This window comes from Maniola jurtina, chromosome 20 (genome assembly GCF_905333055.1).
Source record: "Maniola jurtina chromosome 20, ilManJurt1.1, whole genome shotgun sequence".
NCBI classification, from domain to species: Eukaryota; Metazoa; Arthropoda; class Insecta; order Lepidoptera; family Nymphalidae; genus Maniola; species Maniola jurtina.
The window spans coordinates 488,678-513,167 of NC_060048.1; the positions used below are offsets into that span (position 1 = coordinate 488,678).

At 36.9% G+C, this 24,490-nt stretch overlaps 2 protein-coding genes across 2 annotated transcripts in view; one reads left to right on the plus strand and one right to left on the minus strand.

Annotated features, from left to right (window-relative positions):
• The window catches only part of LOC123875907 (protein espinas-like), a 172,824-nt gene that overhangs the window by 127,620 nt on the left and 20,714 nt on the right, over window positions 1-24,490 (plus strand). The gene's annotated exons all lie outside the window — the stretch shown is intronic.
• Window positions 5,915-9,890, minus strand: LOC123875908. The gene is made up of 2 exons (XM_045922001.1): window positions 7,745-9,890; window positions 5,915-6,290 (listed from the first exon to the last, which is right to left on the minus strand). The coding sequence occupies exons 1-2, from the start codon at window positions 9,814-9,816 to the stop codon at window positions 6,110-6,112; spliced, it is 2,253 nt and encodes a 750-aa protein (XP_045777957.1). The 5' UTR covers window positions 9,817-9,890; the 3' UTR covers window positions 5,915-6,109.

The following is a 24,490-nucleotide window of genomic DNA, read 5'->3' on the forward strand; positions in this document are numbered from 1 at the left end:
GGTGTGTCCGACTCGCACGAACTAAAATAACCTCTCCATGTCTTACAAGTTGATCACGGAACTGCGTGGCATTACTTCGTGCTGACCTCATAAATCCCTATCTTCTTCTTATCTTCTTTTTCTCTCTCTTCTCTTCTTAACATTATGACTTTCAGCATTTGGCTATATCGTTGCCAGGCGTCTTCGCTCGACAGCATGCGCGCTTTAAGGTAAGCTATCATAGCTGATGACAGGAAAGTTACGTTACGAAGAAGAACTAAAATTGGCTTGTCTAATAACTCATTGTAACCACGTCCGTCAATCCGTAAACACTATATTTCCTGAGAATCGGAATCAGAATGACGACGGAGCGATGATCGGTGAGGATAAGGGGCTATTTCCTATCGCATTACCACTCAATGCACTCACTAGCGCCAGTTTCCGCCGCTGAGTAGCCGCTGACGTCAATCGCAACACACCGGAATAGGGGTGACTAAGGCGGGATACTACCTTTTCCAGGTTTTTTAAATCTATAAAAAAACGTTGATAGCCGGAGACCCTCAATAGAAAGCCGACGTTTTTTCGGGGGACGTCTATTCGAGGTATCCTAGGTTCTCAGGCAAGCATCTCTAACCTTTCAGAGTTATGTGTGTTTTAAGCAATTAAATATCACTTGCTTTAACCGTGAAGGAAACCATCGTGGAAACCTGCAAGCCAGGAACTGTCCATAATGTTCTCAAAGGTGAGAAGTCTGCCACTCCGCATTTAGCCAGCGTGGAAGGTAACTCAGTGGGTGGACCAGGAAAGACGAATTCCCTTTCCACCCACTGGTGGGAGAAACCGGTGGGTGCATAACTATTTAAAGTTTAAAAACATAAACAAAAAGTATGATAAGCACCCTATAAACACACAGTGAGCACGAGCTACGATATCCTGGACAAAAAACCACTTATCAGAACATTTGTGTAAGACGCGTGGGGTCTTATCAATACCACCACTGTGCCTGATAAGGGGGGTGCATTCGACAAATATAATTGATAACCGTTGTGATAAGATTGCGCGCGCAAGGTGCATCGTATCAACGCGATTGGGATGACAAATATTAGTTTTTCTTTAAGTCACAATAGAGGATTTAATTTTTTTGTTTTTGTTATGTTCCGTAAAAGGCAGGTGCTTTTTATGTTGGTATGTATATTAATCCTGGCATTTTATTACAGGTTTGTCAAATTAGTTTGTGTTTACACAAACACACACACTTTCGTATTTTATAATATTGGTATAGATTATGTTCCAAATTGTACTTAAACTTCATAACGATTTTTGTGATTCTATTCTCTGTATATCTACTCTTTATATGGTGTACAACTTGCAATTAAAGAATTCATTCATTAATTATGGAAACAAACAGGAGACTATAATCTTATATTTATCTTCTAAGTCAAGTTGTGGGAACTAAAATTGTTTCGGGAAATTAATGAAAAACGTTTCGTAAAAAGCAGTTTACATTTGTGTGGGCAAGATCTAATACAGGCAACTCTATGAACTCATTTTTTGTGTTAATTTGCTAAAAGCTAATAAATTCATCAAGTTAGGTTTGTAACTTTACCTCACACAGCGTTGAAGTGCGCTATATTTAGCAACCAGAACAGCATTGTTAGACATAGTGTGTAGAATTATAATAGACTTAATTTCATGGCTGATTCCGGAAAGTGCCTATAATGGAGTTCCCAAACGCTAAAATGCAATTGTCTCAGAGAATGCTTAGGTAAATATTTCTACGTAAAATTCGCCACTTTAGACTAGTCGCACATTATGTGTTTTAGCCACCGGAAAAAGCGGGTGTATCTAAGTCAAAAACATATGATTTTTCCGTTTCGATAAAATGTAATGTACCTATGTATGCATATTGTATATACTTTATTGCATCACAAAACGCAAATGACAGATTAATGAAAAAAAAAGAAAACTTACAATATGTACTCGTAATAGATATTTTGAACGTAATATTAAAAAACTTATATTTATTTTAAAAAAGTGGTTTAAGCATTTGAACATTAATAAATTAAGTCAAAAATGATTACTATCAAGATATATTATTAGAAAATTGTACAGGTCAATTTTCCAGTTTTATTTTTAGACTAGCTGTGCCCGCGACTTCGTTCGCGTGGAATAGTGACTTTTCGCGCTTTATATAGCCACGGACGCTCAGGCGCGAGGCGCCGTGATTCTTTAAATTGACATAACTTTTTTATTTATGAACCGATTGACATGAAATAAACACTAAATCCTAAGTGAAGCTTACTACAATATATTAGTGAAAACCGTATCTAAATCGAATAAGCCGTTTCTGAGATTAGCGTGCACAAACACACAGACAAACAGACAAACAGACAAACAGACAAAAAAAAAATTAATTACAATTTCGGGTTCGGCATCGATATAATAACAACCCCTGCTACTTTTTTTTTTATATATTTCCATTGTACAGACACCACTTTTCTACAATTTTATTATATGTACTAGCTGTGCCCGCGACTTCGTTCGCGTGGAATAGTGACTTTTCGGGCAGCATATTTTGAATTACATATACCCTTTATATAGCCACGGATGCTCAGGCGCGAGGCGTGTAGTACGTACTCTGTACGTTAAAAATGTTCGCCGTGATTCTTTAAATTGACATAACTTTTTTATTTATGAACAGATTGACATGAAATAAACACTAAATGTTAAGTGAAGCTTACTACAATATATGAGTGAAAACCGTATCTAAATCGAATAAGCCGTTTCTGATATTAGCGTGCACAAACACACAGACAAACAGACAAACAGACAAAAAATAATTAATTACAATTTCGGGTTCGGCATCGATATAATAACAACCCCTGCTACTTTTTTTTTATTTATTTCCATTGTACAGACACCACTTTTCTACAATTTTATTATATGTATAGATAGATGGGGACACAAAACCGTAATGCGCATCAAGCTTTAGGTCTATACAATTAGGATAGATTTCACGTTAGTTTAGCATGAACGACAAAATTTTTGAATAATACAAGTGAATTCCTTATTGTTAGGTAGTTGTAAAACCTTACTATAATTATTTAAAAGACAAAGATATTTAGGTTTATTATTCGCTATTAGAGAGGAGCGGCAGTCACTAACTCAGTCGTATTCCTCATTGCTGAGGGTTGGGTTAGTTAGTTTCCTCACGATGCGACAATTCAGGTCAGTTGGGAAACTTATGACAAAACGTCTAGGCTTCAACTATACTGGCAGGCGTCAAATGTTACCTATAATTGACGCTAGGTAGACTGTGAAACGACTAGGTATCTTTGACTTCAGATTTCACGTCAACCCTAGCCTAATATTTGACAGATATCAATTCAGGATCAAGAGTTTCCTCACCCTAGTTCACTCTGACGATGCTTCAAGTGATATTTGCTTAAAAACTTATAAACGTCCAGTTCAAATCCCTGGACTTAGAAAACTGAAACCTTGCAAGTGGTTCCCTTTATAATGTGCACAAGAAATAAGGCCAGATTTATTGAAATTCCCACGGGAGTGAAACCGCGGGCGATATAAAAAGATTAAGTGCACGTTATCAGGTCCTAATTGAAAAATATTAACAAGTCAATGTTAGCAATAAAAGAGAAACCTGAACATTGAGGTACAACAGACATAGAAATCAATTCACGTAGGTATTACGATCCGAGTACATTATTTTTCATCGGTGTCTTCCCACGTGTCTGTCGATAATACACAATACTTGCAGTTTCACCTAAACCAAACGAATACATCCAGCATAATCTACATTGTGCCCAGTAATACAGTGCACAAAGGAAAGGACGTACTAGATTCTTTATCGTTAAAATCGATTTTTAATTAAATTAGCAAGCAAAGGAGCAGGTGGGTCACTTGGTGTTAAGTGATTACCGCCACCCATTAATGTTTACAGTACCAGAGTCCAGAGGAATCGCCAATGCATTGCTGTTTACAGTACCAGAGGAACCGCCAATGCGTTGCCGGCCTTTCAGGAATTTGTTGGTCCGCCCATTGAATAACCCCGCATGTTGTAATCTAATGGGAAAACCACAGAAGGGAGTTAATTACCAGAAAAGAAACTAAATTAATGTTAATTACTTTTATTTACTTACATGTTTAACAAGTTAAGAAATTAAAATTTTGAATACTAAAATTAATTTGAATTCTAAAAAAACCTTATTTTTCGGCAGTATCCAAATTTTCTGACCGCCAATTTTTTATTATTTCTCATAGGTATACTCTACATTGAACTTCACAGGTATTTATTATCTCAACACATTGGGGCAAACAGTCTTATCTCATGTCCGAGTTTTTTTCGCACAGTGGGTCAAAATATTCCGGTGGACAAAATCCGTGCCTGGACACGTAAGGGAATAATTGGACGCCCAGGAACGTTGTCAAAGTATCCTTTGTGGTCGCCGCCTCCCATCCATCACGGTTGTTTGTCAGAGCTCAGGGGCCATTCTGGTGAAATGGGCGTAAAATCTGTCGATACATCTCAATGGCTTGATGCTGTTTAGAGCGTAATTACTTTAGGGTTTTCGATCAAGCGGGATAATGATGGACGGATGATAATTGTGTTGTTGGGTAGGCTGTTAGGTTTATAGAATTTGGAAGGATAATATAATGGATGATAATAAAAAAAATTGCAGGATAGGCTTGCGCGTAACGACAATCATGCCATAAGGATGAGATCAGTCGGGTATACCTAAGTTGAGTTATACATAATCTATTTTGTAGTAAATGTGTTTGTTCAAATAAAATTAGGACAAATGGAGATCAAATAAAAATAGGTTTTGGTCAATGGCATGGTTTTAAAATTTTTGCGCATTTTTATTTGCAATATAAAGCATGATTTATATTACTGTAGAAGAAATCACACAACAGCTGTACTTAAACAAAATAACTAGGTACTCTAACTCAAATATCAAGAAATATAATATCGCTAATAGAAATATAATATAATGTCGCTAAGAAGCTTTAATTAAAGATCAAAGGATCAGACATATTTATAAGGACTAGATACATATATTTACTTGAACTCAATTGATTGTAAAACTCTTTTCATCAATGATTACCGGAGTCCGGACATTGAATCACCGAGTTTCTGTTTCCGAATACTTTTAAAAGATTTTTTTCTACTTTCGGTTACGGTCTTTTAACTCACTATTCTATTGAATTGGAGGTGTAAATTCAATAATATGAGGGTGTTACTACAAAAGGAATTTTGTCCAAGCATTCCCTTATGGGCTTAAGCCCTAATAGGCCACCGGAGTATTTCTCCGTAGCCTCGTAATCGCACTGAAATGGATATATACAAGTACAATAGAATAGATATGCCATATAAAATGAAAATTGTTTTTTCTTCCAATTCGAAACGCCGCGCCCCACTGAGCGTAGCGGAAATTAAAATTGATACTTTGGGTCAAATGATCCCCGATTTGACACTATGTTGATATGTCTCATCTCTAACATTTAGTTCTGAGTACGCTCACATGATGCTGCTATCTGTGTCAAAATTGCGAAAATCAGGCTACTTAAAAAACAATAACAAGGTCAAGCAGTACTTCACGCCACGCCAACTGATTACTTTGTATCAAGCACAAGTCAGGTCGTGCATGGAGTACTGCAGTCACCTCTATGATGGCTCTGCTAAGTACCAACTAGCAGCTAAAACGTTTTGCGTCTTCATTCCTCATACGCATGGCTAAGGTTTGGAATACTCTCCCGCGATCTGTGTTTCCTACCAATTACAATCCGGGTATCTTTAAAACAAGAGTGAATAGGCACCTTCTAGGTAAACGCGTCCCATCTTAGACCACATCATCACTTTCCATCAGGTGTGATTGTGGTCAAGCGCTTGCCTATAGTGAATAAAATAAAATAAAAAAAACAGGTCGGCAATCACAGGTCCAGCGTAGTCGTATTAGGTAGTAGAAATCAGTGCTCGTAATAAACAAGTTTTTTTTTCTGCGTTATCTTCAGAAACACGTTGCATGATACGCCATAGAAGTTAGGATTTCTGGTGTCTTCCTTACACTTGGTTGGTCACAGACCTATTCTGAGTTCAGTATGTAATCTGGTCTTATCTCAGTAACATAAGGCTAGAAGCTACGTCATGTATCTGCCCCGAGCGCTGCGCACAGCCGCGCTGATGCAGGTCGCAGCAGTAGGCCCGTGTGAACCTTTGGGCGCAGAACTGGCACTTGAATAGCTTCGGCACCTTTCCACTCACGTCCAGGACATGTCGGCAGATGTAACAGTCCCTGAAGATAGAGAGAGATAGAAAATGCAGACTCAGATTGTATCTAATCAGTTTGAAAGTTTTGATCGAATTACTCAAACAAGATATGTATGTAGACCGTGATAAAATTCGATTTCTATTGATAGACTGATAGTCCGCTGCAGGACTTAGGTTCCTTATGGGGACTTCAACACACTGCGGCCTTCACTATCTCCGGAATCAAGCGGTTGAAGTATCTTAAAGACGCTTAGTCAATCAAGTCAGAGTATATTAAGTTACTAGCTGTGCCCGCGACTTCGTTCGCGTGGAATAGTGACTTTTCGGGCAGCATGTACGTTAAAAATGTTCGCCGTGATTCTTTAAATTGACATAACTTTTTTATTTATGAACCGATTGACATGAAATAAACACTAAGTGTTAAGTGAAGCTTACTACAAAATATTAGTGAAAACCGTATCTAAATCGAATAAGCCGTTTCTAATATTAGCGTGCACAAACACACAGACAAACAGACAAAAAAAATATTAATTACAATTTCGGGTTCGGCATCGATATAATAACAACCCCTGCTACTTTTTTTATATATTTCCATTGTACAGACACCACTTTTCTACAATTTTATTATATGTATAGATGAATGAAGATATCATTAAGATATATTATGACTAATATCTTGTGTAACCGTAAAGTAACTTTAACCGCCTGTCATGCAACTGGTCCTTACTGGATCACATATCTATGTATTTTTTACACATACAAATATTGTGAAGTGAAAATATTGTGAACAAAACTGACATTTTCATCCAGCTCCGAGATACACAATCAGTCTGGCATGTCATAAACATCATTTAATATTTCACGGTTGTGTTAGCTTTACTGAAATGAAGACCTGCATTACTACTAATGTAGTTTGTGTGTATTTATTTGCATAATTGCCCCAAAGCACATTACAGATCGAGCTGATAATCTCGCTGCGCAGGAAACAAAAAATTATAAGAGCATAAAACAATTCACTCGTTAATTTATTATGATTTATATTTTATTTGTTTTCCTCCGCCGTTAATGCAAGTGATATTTAACGTACATTGTTCCGAAATGGCCGGGCTTGAACCCACGACCTCCCGAATAAAAGGACGAGCGACGTCTTAACCACTAGAGACTAGACTTTTAGAAAACGGTGATAGCCTAGTCGTGAGGAAACCTACAAGCCTCAGAGTTCTCCATAATGTACTCATAGGTGTGTGAGGTCTGCCAATCCGCTCGGGGCCAGCGTGGCACTTCCCCCTCCTTCCTGTCACAGACACGTTCTCAGTGGTGAGCTGGCGATAGGTAGATGATGATGATGACAATCCAGATCTGATTCTGTGCCTCTAGCAGTCGACTGTGGCCTAAACGCTTCTCATTCTGAGAAGAGACCCGTACTCAGTAGTGGGCCGGCGATGGGGTGATCACGATGATGATATTTTGTTTGCTTACCTCGTCTTTCCCAGATTATGTTCTTGGATGTGGTCGCTAAGTGCAGACGGTTTATTGAAGGCGGTGCCACAAATATTGCACGTGAAATGTGACTCCACTTTTCTTGCCGTCGTTTGTGGCAAAGGGAGCAACGCCAAGTAGGAATGGTAGGTTATATTTTGAACGTTTGATAACAACCGCATTAACGCCTCCGTAGAGATCCTCAGCAGAGACAAGAAGTTAAAAGGATCAGTGTTCACAGCTATCGTCATTTTCTGCATAGGCATATGCTCCGGTGTACAAATTTCTTCGATTATTTCAACATTTTCACCAGTTTGGTGCTTAGACAAAGATTTCGTTACCTCTGTAGAGCAATCTTTAGTAGGAACTTCAAAAGTTATATTTACAGAACACGGCTGGCTTTTAAATAGCCTATCTTTTGAGCAGAACTTGTCGATTTCCTTGAGAATTTCATCTATTTCCGAGGCTTTTGGTGCCGTACATGGGTAAAAGTTAGAAGTTTCAACTGAATTTTCAGAACTGTCGTTTATTATTTCACCACTAAATAATTTATCTGTTCTTGCTGATTCAACCTTGCCCATAGTATTAATTTTATCCATATTTGTTTTTTTATTTGTGATATTATTTATTTCACTCGTTACAGCTTTGGTTTTTCGTTTTGACTTTCTATTTAATTGGATTTCATCGATTAAATTATTTATGCAAACAATTAGACTATCAAGTTTATTTTCTATATTAACAAGAGTTTTCATGTTATTTTCAGTATCTTGGCATTTTTCGTCAATCCTTTTGTCAGTTTCAAAAGTTTGTATGAATGCATCGATTACCGGATTTACGGTTTTATTTGTAGCCTTATTTCTAAATATATTTTCACTCAAATAATTATCTGTTTGAACTGTGGCACTTTGAATACAAGTCTTAACAATATTTTTATTATTATTCGGTGTAAATGAATTATTCAAATTTTGTTTTTCAGCTAAATGCCTCTCGTAGTAGTTTTTATTTATGAGATTATTTTCATGTCTAAAATAATTGTTACTCAAACGATTATTCCATTGATTTAAATATTCATTTCTTTGTCTCTCTCGTTCTAACATAATAAGTCTGCCTTGAGATGCAGTGGGATAGCAATATGAATTAGTACTATAAGGTGAGGAATAATGATTTGAATATGATTGAGGCTTACTTTTATGCAGTGGTCGATTAGTATAATATGTTGGTTGAGGTGGAACATAATATCCTTCATAGAAATCTTCTAGTAAGTTGCTATATGGTCTAGATTGTCGACAAGAAAATCTAGTGTTATAGTGATCGTCAATAATATCTGGGGTTATATACTTTTCTGGTTCATGTGGCTGATGGGTCCACTGCGATTCATTGCAACCAGCGCCGTGCTTATTTTTTAAGTCATTTATGAAATTGTTCCAATTTACATATTCCCTTTCTCGCTGCCGAGCGATTGCTAACTGTTTGACTAATCGTTTGAGTCTAGAGTTTCTTTCCATTGTTTTGTGCATAAACTCTTCATTGTAGAGACTTGCAACTGGGCGACAATACGTTGTTTTATCAGAACAGAACTTTTCTCTTGAAGTCAAACCTGTTTGCTCATAAACTTTTGTAAGATTTGAATTATTTTGCTCTTCAAAAGTGACTTTATGTCCAATATTTTCATTTAATACAAGATATGGTTTTGTTTCGTTACTACTGATTACAGAAACATGATTGTTTCTGTTGAGAGAGGCTGTACAATACTTGGGTTCGACGTAATTATAAAAATTGTGACTAGATTGCGTAAACCCTGTGTTTTCGTTGAGCAAATCGTATTCATCCATTTTCTTCATTAAATTTTGATTGCTATATTCACCTTTTGTTTTTAACTTTGCATCTTTATATTTTTTTACAATATCATCTACATCTACACTGTCACGAGCTTGATTTTTAAGTCCTCCACTATACTCCCCTTCCTCGCCAAATGTTCTAGAAGATAGATAGTCCCCTCCATTATAATTTTCTATAGCAAATGAATGTAGGGATGACCTTTTTTGTGTATTTTTTCCACTTTGAATATCCATTTCTAATGAAAACAAAGTTAGAATTTGAAATTTACCACAGAAAATTTAATGGACTAATTTTGGCATGGTCAATTTTAAAGTGACTTAGATGACAATTTTATAATTTTAAACGAGTTTGAATAGAAATTAAAATCAAATCTTTTTGATAATACTTTTTCGAAGAAATCTCCCGCGCGAGTGCGGATGGCCCAAGAATGTTGATATGGTAATAAATTGAGATTTTTAAGTTATAACAAAAATGCAAATAAAGACGTCGGGGTCCTAATGCGCCGCTAACGAAACAATGTATTGGTGTTAAGGACCTTCAGATTTGCAGAGGTGTGTGTGGCCCGAGTTTGGCTTCATCGTTATACGTCTAAGCTACATGTACTAAGTCTGCAAAAATTGTCTAGGTTCCGTATAATACCATACGGAACTACCAAGATAATTCAAAAACAATTTAAAAACTCACTTTATTATGATATCACGTTCAGGCCGTCATTCCTAAGGTATAACCTTTATAACCTATGTTCAGTCGTCCTAGTCAGCAAAATCTCATTGTTATTGGATAGAAATAAGCATAACTTTGCCGAAGTCCATAATATACAAAGATTCCGCCAAAACAGACTACTCTGTTTGGCACAATGTGCACCATGCGATATGCACCGTAGACTCCATAATGCAGAATTCCTAAGTCACATTGCAATAATTGTACATTGTGTTGCAAATTCACTTTGCAATTGTGTATTGTGGAGTCTACATCCTCTGAAGATGCTCAGAAGTCGGAATGAAACAAGTCGTTGAGTGTGTTCTAGAAGAATTGTGTGGTAATGTGTATTGCTTGCTTTTCCTGCTCCTTTAATAGTGGAAGGGTGAGCAGTGCAGATTTTTCTGTTTCGCTGATTATAGCGAATTAAGCTTTAGGTTCCTTGGTATCGTTATGAACAAATAACGATAGGGATCGTATCAAGCTTTACTTAATTCGCCACGGTCCCCTAATCTTTGATAACCCAGACCACCTAAAACTCGGCCCATAAAATAAAAATAATATGATAAAGCTGGGCACTCGTAACTTACGCCTTATCGGCCGCTGTCGAACCGAACACTGCAGAAGCAAGCTGCCTTAATTATAACATTAAATTAAAATACCTAATGTTCATTTAAATTCCTTTTACCTGCTGGTGGCATTTGGTTATTATTTTATCTTATCATACCATTCGTTTGTTTATATTACAAGATAATTTTGATCTTGAACAATAAATGGTTAGAGATCTAGATACGAAATTTTACTTTAAAAGCAATACTTTGCCCTTTCGATTTAATCGTAATCGTATTCATTATTGACTTTATCGTTTAATAAATTGTTGTGTTAAAGTGGTCGAAATTAAATTAAACAGAGATAATATAATTCCCTACATTTTCTATATCTCTTTTCAATCAATAAGCCTACTTGCATCCACTGCCGGATACAGGATTTCTCGAGAGCGCGCAGTCCTCCGCCTTCCTCATCCACCCCCTTCCCGCTACCTTCATCAGTCCAACAGGCTGGATGTCATCCTACACTACGGTTGCTGGTAAGCAGTGTCCACTCTAAAACACGTCTTTTTGGTTCTGCGACAGGCATACGTATCATTGCCACTTCAGCTTGCTAATTTGTTGAGCTATGTAAATCACTTTGGTCCAACGGATTTCTTCGTTACGGATTTTATTACTCAAAAAAATATCCAATGTCTCTCTCTTCTCTTTTATACTGTACTCATATCATAATCATACTTCGTTGTTATTACATATAACGCCATATCCTATAGTGGCAAACAAGCTCCAACATGTCCCAGAATATTAAAGGTATAAATATTTTTTCTATTATTTAGATCACGATACCTAGGCAGGAGCCCGACCCCCATTCAATAACGTTTTTTTTAATTTATTTAATTTAGTTTGTAAGTATGTTTGCATTTTTATTAGATCCCTCAGTGACACGCCTCGTTCGCAGGTTGTCGTACGATTATGTAAATGCTCCAATAGAATATTCATTGTAAACCCACCCTTGTACGTTAACTTTATTTTCATTGTCCCTGTGCTGTCTCTTGAACGTTTGAGGTCCGACATGACATCCCCGACGAGTTCCCGACGATGTCTTTTCATTTCCATGTGCTTTTGATGTTCTATTGTCATCTAAATATTCTGCCAGCCTGTGAGCCTTTTCATAAAGAATGTTATTTTGTTGTTTAATGTATCTAGTTAGTAGTTAGTTATTTGGAAAGGACGATCGCTCGAATTTTTTGTGCTGCTACTAGGACCGATTTTGAAAAAAATACTTACCTTTAATAATTTTGAAACTTATCCTTAATGTACGCCACATCAATAAAAGCATCAGTCAACATCATCATGACCAAATCATCGCCGCGCCGACTCACTACTGAGTACGGATCTCCTCTCAGTATGGGAAGGGTTTGGCCATAGTCCACCACGCCAAGTGCGGATTGGCAGACTTCACACTCTTTTGAGAACATTATGGAGAACTTTTAGGCATGAAGGTTTCCTCACGATGTTTTCCTACCGATTTAAGCAAGTGATATTTAATTGTTTAAAACATGTTTAAAACGCACATAACTTCGAAAAGTTAGAGGTGCGTGTCCGGGATCGAACCCCACCTCTCGGATGCGAGACATACGGCTCCTCTATCGATTAAATAGTTTAACATAAATTATTCAAATCGTTTGCAATGATCAGCCTATTAAATTTTATACAGCCATATAGCGTCATAATCAAACTTGCTTTCATTTGAATTGCAAATTAGGTATCTAATTCAATAATCCCTTTCTATTATGCTTCAATAAATCAACCCAAGGCAACACCATAATTACCGACACTCATATAGAAAAAACCCTTGTAGCTATCCAGCCGATTTCCCCTCCGCGACTTCAATAGTAATTCAATTACCCTTCTCCATGAACAAAAGTCGTGTAAACAACTCCCGAGGAGAATAAAGGACGCCCTTCAAAGGGTCACCTTAAAAAGTAGATGCCCCAATAACTTACCCTGCGGTACCCCCGTACCGTTTAAACTGCTTACCAATCACGATGTTTCTTATAATATTATCATGTAATCTTATTATATTCAATATACATTACGCTTTTATTGAGAAGAAACAAAATACATGGACGTATAAAAGCCCCATTGGAATTTCATTATTTATTTCTGTTAAACATAATCAAAGGCTTCTTAGTAATCAATTAGTAATTTGTTCCTTACCAGACGAAGCCGCTAAGCCAAGGTGAAGGTCGGAGCATGCTGAGAGGCGTTGCCATAGTGAACCTCGTTTATAATGATTGCTAATCATCTACGTATTCAATCCACTCTAATATTATAAATGCGACTATTTGTCTGTTTGTTACCTTTTCGTTGCGTAACCAATCTTGATCAAGGGTTTGACGGTTTGTTACCTTTTAACAGATCAACCCCTGAACCGGTGAAATTTGGCACAGGGATAGTTTGTAACGGACCTCGAGAAGGTCTGCACTCCTGCATAGTGGAATTTCACGGACTTCTACGTAGCAATTCGCTTCCTCGTTCAATACGCACTGTTAGAATATGGAATGCTCTTCCGGCTTCAGTTTTCCGCGTCAGCTATAATATTGGTTCCTTCAAAAGAAGCGTGAATAGAAATCTTCTAGGAAGGGGCACCATATCTTGTGTTGCATCATCACCTATCTACTATTTCGATTGATTGCAGTCAAACGCAAGCCTATGCAGTTATTAAAAAAGTAATCTAAAGGCAGTCGCTATTTTTGTATCACATAAATGAGGTAATTAGTTTAACAAGAAAACAGTTGATTTGAAAAAGCTTGAATTTCACGCAGCCGAAGTCGTCGTCAACATCTAGTATGAAGTAATTGTAGTAAGAGTACTCCTTAGCTTTATGAGTACCCTGGCCAATTACAGTAATTTGCTTATTGGTTGCCAACGTAGATTCTAGTATTTGTAGAGACCTCTATTGAATAGGATAAAGGCATTTGGAGTACACATCTTGAAACTTAATGAGCACAACGATCCAAATGGTATAACTACTTACAAAATCTGTTGTTTGAACTACTAAGGCTGGAGTTCGCCGAAAGCTACATAAACAACGGTTGCTAAATCGACTGGTTATTTCGAAACCGTCGTTTAAACAACCGTTTAAATATTTACTGTTCACCATGTAAAAATGTAGCATGGTTACTAAATCGGCGGAACACCATCTGTTCTAAGCTACGCTGCTGCTACGACCGACCAAAGTACAACGACGCTATGGGGAAGATAAACTACACTATTGTTCTAAACTTTGGCAGGTAATAATCGTCCCAAATTTACAACTTCGGGGCCCCGACCTCACAGTCGTGTCATGTGTCCTGCACGTGTTGGACTGTTGATTTTTTGTTGTCGTGTTGCCGTAATTATTTGTGCGTGCATTTAAAGATGATTTTAAGAGATTCTAGTGTTTAAAATAATTTCAATATTAAAATAGAAGACCAAAAATGTGTACAAGTGATTTTTCAAGTGACGACAAGCGCATCCGTTTGGAGTTGGTTTTAAAATATCAAAATGTAGTGGAAAGTAAGATAAGTAATTATTCCGACCATTACTTTAAACACTTATTGTACGCTACTGAAATAAACAACGCATAGATAAATCAAAATAATCTAAAATTGGTCTGTACACAAGGGCACAACAGATGTAATAATGTGGGAACCCCGGTTAAACGGCCCTTCCGAGCTCGGTTAGGTAAAACGGCCGTTTTAGGGCTGCAAACCTCGGTTAGGTGGTGGTGAACAGTAAAAATCACTTAATCAGCCGGTTTTCTGATAATCAGCCGTTTTAAAAGTCGGTGAACTCCACCCTAAAACTACTACTTTATACAGCAACAGCAAAATGTTTCCACTAGCACCTTTTTTTTTTAATTTCTTGTTATATATAATTACTTTAGGTTCAATTGACTTGGAAAACATTTTACACAGATAGGTATTTGTTTTTTATATAGATAAACACACAGATAGACACAGATGTCTTACCCGGACTCAGGGTACCCCCCCCCCCCCCCTTCGCCCTTCGCCCTTCTTCTCTACTCATAAGTTTCGAAGAAAGCAACGTATGTATATTGTATATATTAAAAATCATAATTTAATTCAACCGAATGAGACGAAAATGAAGAAAAAACACCACCTTTATAGTTCGGCGCGACCGAACGAGACGAAACTATGTCATTGTATTAACATAATGGTTTGTCTACACGCTTACACGATTGTGCTCGAGTCGGAGGGTTTATTTGATCTTATTATTCATAGGTAAGCACCATTGTATCGCGACCAGCTCTAGGGTTCCTGCAACTTGGCTTTCAATTCGTTGACGGCGTAAAAGGCTGTGGTGAACCTGGTGGTTTAGTGGTTAGAGTTTATTTAGACCATGTGGACCTTCACCAAGACGTCACTGGTTCTGTTCCTGGTCAGGCATTTTCTGTAAATAAGCTACTCTTCCGCGATCTGTTTCCTACCAATTATAATCCGGGTAACTTAAAAATGAACTTATGATTGTGGTCAAGCGTGTGCCTGTAGTGAATAAAAAAATATCAAGTAGAAATCATAAAGATAATAATTCAATGGTAAACTGCCACGTTGTGATTTCATACGTCTTTGAGAACATTATGTAAAATTCTCAAGCATTTTCCTCATGATATTTTCGAAGTATATTTAATTGCTTATAACTCACTTAAAACGAGGTGCGTGCCCGGGATCGAATCCCATAACAGTCAAAAATTTCAAGCACAGTTATCTAAATAATATATTGGACAGTATAAATACATACGGAACCCATTCACCGAAGGCGGTGCTAACAATGTTTTTTCACACCATGGGCTTATGTGAGGAATGCGAAGTTGAAGAGATTACCGGAGTCCGGGCCGGCGCGTTGCCATGGTTACCCATTGTCAGCGCTATGAATGAGTACAACCATTGTGAGGTTTTTTCGACAACCGAATGTAAGATATGGGGCATCATTTGTACTTGTTTGTTAATCGTGCCGGCAGATTCGTAGTGGATTGTTACGTGACATGGTCTCTATGGCATCTATCCATGCGATGTATGCCATAAAAAAAGTATCTGTAAATAAAGTTTATGGCATTCCGAAAAGCTGTTTCTTTTATTTTTAATGGTATCGAAATAAGTTCCTACTTCCTGGGTGGCAGATAGAGTTGGCTCCTAAAACTTTTCAGTTTTCAAACTGAACTTCCAATGCTGCGCTTTCCTATACGAGGTCGCCGTTCTGACACCAACTTTTATTGGTTTTTAACCCCCGACCCAAAAAGAGGGGTGTTATAAGTTTGACGTGTGTATCTGTGTATCTGTGTGTCTATGTATCTGTGTATCTGTGTATCTGTCTGTGGCATCGTAGCGCCTAAACGAATGAACCGATTTTAATTTACTTTTTTTTTGTTTGAAAGGTGGCTTGATCGAGAGTGTTCTTAGCTATAATCCAAAAAAATTGGTTCAGCCGTTTAAAAGTTATCAGCTCTTTTCTAGTTTTCTTGTAGAAAAGAAGGTTAGATAACCCTTAGGTTCATAATATTCAAGTGTCAATTGACAAATGTCAAGTTGTCAAGATGGACGTTGCCTAGATATACATAATTATTTATGTATTTGAAAATGATTTGTCGGGGGTGTTGAAAATTTTTAATTTACACTTGTTTGAAGGATGTGCCCTGTCCATTGCTCCTTAAACTTTGAGCTGTGCTGGCTAGTGGCTACTTGAGTTGTCCTACGGATCTCTTCATTTCTGATTTGATCACGTAGAGACTCCAAGCATAGCTGACGGGCGATGGAGAGCCATCGCCCTCTGAATAACTCTGAGCTTCCTTCTGAGGCCGATAGATGATCATGTCTTGGATCTATATTTCATCACTGTATAAAATAAAGTAATAACGATTTAAGAAAACAAAGGGAAAACCATAGATGTCACCATGGTGTCACAAACATGGCTATCGGGAGATAAGCCGGTTCCCACGGCCCATGACCGCGTCACTTGTGAAACATTACTGTTTCAGCGAACGAGTTTATCTATTTAAATACCTATATACTATATACACAACTGCAGTACCTTAGGAAGAAATTCCTTATGAATAGTGGAGATAAATAGTAACATTAAACTAACCAACAGACCATAAAGAACAGAATCAAATGGTAGCTGAGTTTTTGATCTTTCCTAAACTTATCTACTATCATCAGGATCAGCCGATGGCCATACAACGGCCGCCCTGTCGAAGTGGTAAGCGCTGTGGTCTTATTAGTGGGAGGTCCCGAGGCCAATTTCCCGGCATGGGTTTGGAATTTTAATTCCTAAATTTCTGGATTGATCTGGCGGGGGGCTTCGGCCGTGGCTAGTTACCACCCTACCGGTAAAGCCGTGCCGCTAGGCGATTTAGCGTTCCGATACGATGCTGTGTAGAAACTAAAGGAGTTTAGGTTTAATCCCAATTCCGTAGTTATGCCGACAGAGGTGCCCAGACGCGACTAATTTCCCGGAGGCTTTAATTATCCATATTCATTAACAAACTTATCGAAAAGAATTCATCCAATTTAGTTTCTAATTACAGAACTCAAAATCAATTACGTTTTCAAAGTCAAGGTCGGTCCAGATGCCGCGCATTCCACACAGCGAGATAAATCTCCACACAAATAAAACGCGTCCCTAACACGAAGTACGTTTTAGCTGGCTTTATAAAAAGGAAAAGGTTTTTAGGGTTCCGTAGCAGAAGGTTACTAACGGGACCCTATTACTAAGCCTCCCCTGTTCGTCCGTCCGTCCGTCTATACTCTATATCAGTAGGCTGTAGGTATATCATGAACCGTAATAGGTAAACAGTTGAAATTTTCGGAACAATGTATATGTATTTCTGTTGCTGTAAATAATAAAAAAATCAAAATGGCCACCATAGAATTAAAAAAAATTGAAAAGTATTACTTCTTGTAGGATGGTAGGCGGAACCCTTCGTGTGCGAGTCCGAGTCGCTCCAAAAACTGCATTGAATCGCTCCAAAAAGCTTGGTTTTTGATATTTTTCTTAATTGACACAACCACGGAACCCTACCGTATGAGTGATCTGACACACGTTGACCGGTTTTATTAATATACCTACCCAATGGTTAGATGTTTCGCCACGCCCACTAATACAAAGTTGAACTCTGTAAGATTTATGGTAATTAGGTTTTCCATGGCAATCCACCATGGCTTCAAGAGCTTAAAACATTGGTTAAAACATTGGTTAAACAACTTACAACAAATAGGTAAACACTAAAGATCAATAAGTCGTAATAATACTTACTACCTACTTATTGGTGAGGTCGAGGGTTCGAATTTTACGCAGTTTTAGTACGTTTTAAGCAATTAAATATCACGGGGAAAGAAAATATCGTGAAGAAACCTACAAGCCCGAGAGTTCTACATAACGATCTCAAAGGTACAGACTTCACATACGAGGTATCTCGTGTGTTGTCTGTCAATCCGCACTGGCCCAGCGTGGCAGACTATGGCCTGAACCCTTCTCATTCAAGAGGAGATCTGATCTCAATAGTGGGCTGGCAATGAGTTCATTTATTTGGATTGATAAAACGATTAGCTTTTAAAAAAATCTCTAAGATCCCGTCTATGATTCGAATAAGCTAAACTATGATTTTCGAAATAAAAGGTAACAAATTGTCTAAATACCTACGAACTGATAAGATTAACAACTTTAAATATCTATTGTGTAGTTATGCGATCCGCAAAAACTTCAAAGAATTTTAATTCAGACTCCATGGGTCTGACCTCTAAAGGATTGTGCTATCATAGTTTTGAAGATCACTTTTGGTACCGCAGTTTTGGTATCTTCATTATATAATTATTTAAACATAAATAAAATTACAAAATAGGTTTTGAGCAAAAAATAATAATAATTAGAAGAAATATGAGCATTGTGCAAAAATATGACAATGAAATCTATTTTTGAAAAGTTTGCAAACTAACATACCTTCCTTCTTGTTTACTTTACTTTTGCCAGATAGGCTTGCACTTGACGACAATCATGCTTAATAAAGAGCGATGATGAGGTCCAGAGGAGCGCGGCTTACCTAGAAGACGCCAGATCACTCACACCTTGAAAGTAGGTTGTAGGTGGCAGGAAACACGAAACCCATGCGATCATTCTCACCACTGCACCACAGTACCAAGGTTAACCTATGGTTGATGCTTTGTTTATGTAATGAAAATGATAAAAGTAAATCAACACCAAACCAATCAATTAGTAACCAAAAGATCCAATTGGATTAAATTCTTCACAAAAAAGGCCTCCAGACGCCCATCCGACCTTTAAATCAAAACTACCTTTAACTACTAACAAATAGAGTTCATTTTCCATTGAATTTATCGATGAACAAAAAACTAATAGAAAGGCAATAGAGCCTCCACTTTTAATTATCGTTTACCAACCATTGTCTAAGCGTAAAAGATACTGATAAAAAACTGGCCAAGAGCGAGTCATGTTCTGTTTGAGGGTTCCGTGCCACAAGACGATTTATTAACAGTCTGGACTAGATACTTAATTAAAATTCAAAAAAATAGTGTCAAAAGGGGGGGAAACGTTTACATTGAAAACATCTATCATTGTTTCTAAATCCAAGTGGCACTATCCAGTAGTTTGTGATAAAAATAATTGGTTGTGATAAAATGACAGATACAGGTGCTAATCTTTCTATCCATCTGTATCTGTCATTCTACTATCACAACCATTTATTTCAACCATTTCTTTCTCTTGCGAAGACGAGAAATCCAGTGACAGTCTATTTGGTGTACAATAATGGAGACATAAATTGATATCTGGCTTAGGTTTAGGTTTGGTTAGGTTTACAACTAGAACAACAAATAATAGAATAGGGCGCAATACCTACCTAATAATTTGCACGAAGAAAACACGTAAAAAGGGTCCTGAACAGGCAACCGTCGCGTCGACACGATAGCATTTTTTTGAGGAACCCTAAAAATGTCCGAGAAGGAATATAGTTGTCGGTTTGGACGGCAATCCATTTAAAGGCGTAGATAGTAACTCTTTTTTGTAAAAGCTTGAAAAAAGTGACGTCAGGCATTTGTCTATCTCGTGGAGCGCTTAGCGCTGGAACGATTTATTTTTGTCATTTAGCGATACGGATATTTTTTTTAACAATTTATCGTCAATAGATTCATCTGATTGTATGCAGTGGTTTTTTCACACTGCTCACAGTAATAATAAGCAGACAACAATTCATTAACAAGAAAAAAATTTAAACAAATTTTTACATGTCTGCCCATAAAAGCAGTACCTACCTATTATGTTTTCAGGGCTCATGTATGTCTGTATGTGAGTTTCTTTATTCCCCCATAACTTCTAAATGCCTGAACAGATTTGGATGTATATATAAGGTATCGGAATCCGTACATCATCTCGTGTGACGCTGGCTATAACTTTTAAAAAATGAAATTTTTGAAAAAACCAGCCAGGAGCCATTTCCAGACGTGAACAAGTCCTTTTGGTTTGTTTTTTGGCAGGCAAATAAATTATTAAAAGACGAGGTAAAAAGATGTTAGATACAGAAAAAATAATGTCTATGTTACGGCAATCGTATCGGGTCATCTAAAAGCTCTCGCTTAGTGGTCGAAGTGTGTTTTTTGTAAAAAAAAAAGCGTAGTTTCGTAGATTTCATGGCAGCGCCGTTCCCACACGCGCCCGACCTCCGTGTTCGATCCTGGTTTTTTTTACAACCCCCCCCCCCCCCCCCCCCCTTCCTTCTGTCCCCGGGGATATCTTTTAACACGTTCATAGTTGATTACATTCCTTTATAAAACTTTATTTTTTCGTTTGGGGAGGAGGAAAATCCTCATGGATACCTCGGTGCTTCGGGCATGCCCAACTCCTTTGAGGATGCTGCCTAGTGCCTACGTACTAAAAACCTCCTCCACTCCTTCGCCTTTATATTTCAGATAAAACCTTTGGATTTTATCTGAAAGATCCTTTTATCAAACTAAACAATATACCAAAGCTTTGAGCTCTGAGTTTAATTTTTTTCTATCCCGTCTCAAGTTAGTTCAAAATTCAAAATATTTTATTTATTTATTCAATTAGACTTTTACAAATTCTTTTGATTCGTCAAAAACCTGGTTCGGAATCTACCACTGGTTCGGAATGCCTTTCCTACCGAGAAGAACCAGCAAGAAACTCGGCAGTTGCTCTTTTCAAAGATTTAATATACAATATTATGCTATGTATAAAAACAATTGAAGTCCCGCGCATTGCTGAAGCGAATTGCAGGTCAAATCCACGCTCTTTTCTTATCCTTTTGGAATATAACAAAATAACCGCACTGATACAACATTAGTATCTACATTGCACCCGTGTGAAGCCAGGGCAGGTCGTTAGTTTATAAATAAATTACAATTAGTGTGCAACAAAATATAAAAAGTTTAACATGATGGGAAATATGAATATTTAAAGAGTACCGTTTTTATTTGCGGCCATTGTGTCTGAGGATATTAAACTTTGTTTCTATTTACACCACACACATACAAACATATTGAGATTATAAAACTCATATCTATTTTTGTTTGAAACCATCGCAAATGCATTTCAGTTAATAAATTTACCTAAATCATATCATAAGTCTATGACCTAAATAGAGCTATTTGAATTGAACTAATCATAGTATTTTGAATTCAAACTCCCATAATAATAATTAATTTAGTGTTAGGAATTATAACTATGATTAGAAGACTAGTTTCTAAATGGGAGTTAAAAGTAGAAATGACCAGAAATGATCTACACACCGTTAATTTCCACAGTCTAATAAATAGTATAGATATATTGGGGTAAATATTTCTAATACAGCATCTTAGACCAATAGTCCATATCAATTTTTGATTTTTCTCCTTGATATTTCTAAAGTATAAACAATGGCACCAGAAAAAACCCCATACTTATTTGCCAATATTCTGTCAAGCTTTCATTTCACAAACCTCCCTAAATACGTGACCAAGCTTTGTTGCGCCTCATTTCACCGAATCCTAAGCAATCCTGGTGAAATTCCTTCGTATAACTTTTCAATATCCATTGCTCATTGTACACGATAAACTTTTGATTTTAATAATTTCGGAACATCATTGGATATCTCTTTGTATTGACGTTCAATGAGGCAAATTATTTGGAGATTCCAAAGCTCAGCAGGTTTCTTAGAAAGAGTAAAAATAAAACTATTACAAGTTACAACTTACAAACCAGCAAGTGATGTGAACCTAATTTAAATTAAGTACTATTTTTTTAATCCATGTAGACTCAGTCTTCTGGGTCTATTCGTTTATTCAAAACAGGTGATTACAATAATTGATGAATATCTAATTTAGATACAATAATTTAAAAATTTAAGTAGCTAAATATTTATATAATGTATTATGTATTGATATACGTTTTCCATTGTCCCTTTTATTTAATGTACACAGATATTGGATATGTACTTTATTTTCCTAATAACTCATCCATCACAGATTCTTGAGTTCTACATAATAATATTATTACCACATGAAAAGAATTATGGACACATTATACAATTTATTTCTACTATCTAGACAACATATTCTTGATATTATAGATATTATCACCGACTCATGCCTACCCGTAAACCAATTTTTTTTATCAAACGTATATTGAGAAATTTTATATACGTACTCGTACCTACCTATCAAAATTTTTAGTGGGTTTCAAGTTTCGAGTTTATATAGTTGCATAGTTTATACATGGTTTAGTAATTTTTGGCATAGTATAGTATTTTTTCCGAAGTTGAGACTTTCCTTTGTCTATTTCACTGGGCTATTATAATATTTCCAAGTAAAACTACCTTTCGATATCATCGTCCACGCAGGTGGTCCGAGCTGTTAGATAAATTAGCCAAGCTACAATATTTGCGCAATAATTCTTCACGTATCACACAAACCCTGCCCTGTCATTACGTCGCCGAACTGTTTGTTATGTGCCGCGACCTAAACACTACCAGTTTTTGCCAAATCTTCATCACTGACATCACTTTTGGATTTTACACCTTATTTTTTGGTTTATAGAGTTGATATTTCTTTAGTTTGCAAACTAGTTTTTACTAAATCTACATAACTGCATGCATCGTCGACAATTTTTAACATTTCCTTCTTAATTTTTAGGACACAGAGTTTATTTTTCGTTAGCTTTTGTATTGTTATGATTGTCTTCATCCGTATGTAATCTGTCGGTGTCTTTCAAGTCTTGGATTGTTGGGAGATGGTCAAGAGGCGGGTCTTCGGTGATCAGTGTTTGAACTGTTTGATTTGCCGCAGGTTCGACAGATTAACGCCGACAACCTAATAATCTACGTGTGATTACTTTTTTGTGTCTTTATCTAAATACGGTCATTTCTCATGTATCTCGTATTGTGTGGTCTTGTATCGTCAGGTGTATTTTTGATCATCTTGTAAACGATAGTGTTTTTTGACAGTGATATACTTTTTTCAAAGATTTTGCTTTGTTTTATTTTCCTCCCTAGTTCTTTTTTTTTTACTTTTCCCTAATTTTTAGTCCGTTCATATTGTTATTGTATTTCGCATGTTGGTATTATGTAGCCAATCCTTCTACATAATATTGGGATTTGGGACCCTCCTGGATAATGTCTGTAACCAAAGGCGAAGATAAAATATATCTTGGCCTTTGGTTACAGACACGAAATTTTTGTCACCGAGAATTCGCTCGCAATAAGCAATACATCTTTTTGAAAACTTGGAGATGCGTGCTCGAACTCGAAACTTTAGAATCCATTTAATTGCTAAGCCATTATATTTCTTCACGGTAAATTTAAAAAAATCAGCACTATACATTGTTATATAATAGTACCTATATAGACTACACTGCACACATTTTGTTTCTCAGAATATAAGTTATGTCTGGCGGTTCTAGGATCTTGTTCCATTACAACTTGATGTCCAGCGTCACATTAATTTTGCCAGCTTCATAGATTTTCTTTTATTCGGAATAGCCGTTCCAATGACACTGAATAAACCTTCGTCGACGATTAAAACTAGCTTTACGAATTAAAATAGTGTAAGTGGTAGCGTAGACATCCCGTGACGTCACGTCCGCTTCCGCTCAGCTGATGTCCCGCGCGTCCGTCACAATGCCAGTGAAAGTCAAGCAACCTGTATTAGTCATAACCTACTGTATCTCGTCTTCCGAACTGAGCAGTTCATTGAATCTACTCGCATTATCCGGTTGCTCGCTTTCATGACATGTTTACCTAATTAAATTGTTATTAAAATCTTGAACAAGTGTAAATTAAAAAATTTCAACACCCCCGACCAGTGAAGGTTACAGTAACTAGAAAAGAGCTGATATCAAATACATATCTATGCTTTCAAACGGCTGAACCGATTTTCTTGGACTATTCAGCGCCTACGATCCAAAATATCTGAGTTTTCCAAAACATCATTTTCAAATAAATAATTATGTATATCTAGGCAACGTCCATCTTGACAACTTGACATTTGTCAATTGACACTTGAATATTATGAACCTAAGGGTTATCTAACCTTCTTTTCTACAAGAAAACTAGAAAAGAGCTGATAACTTTTAAACGGCTGAACCAATTTTT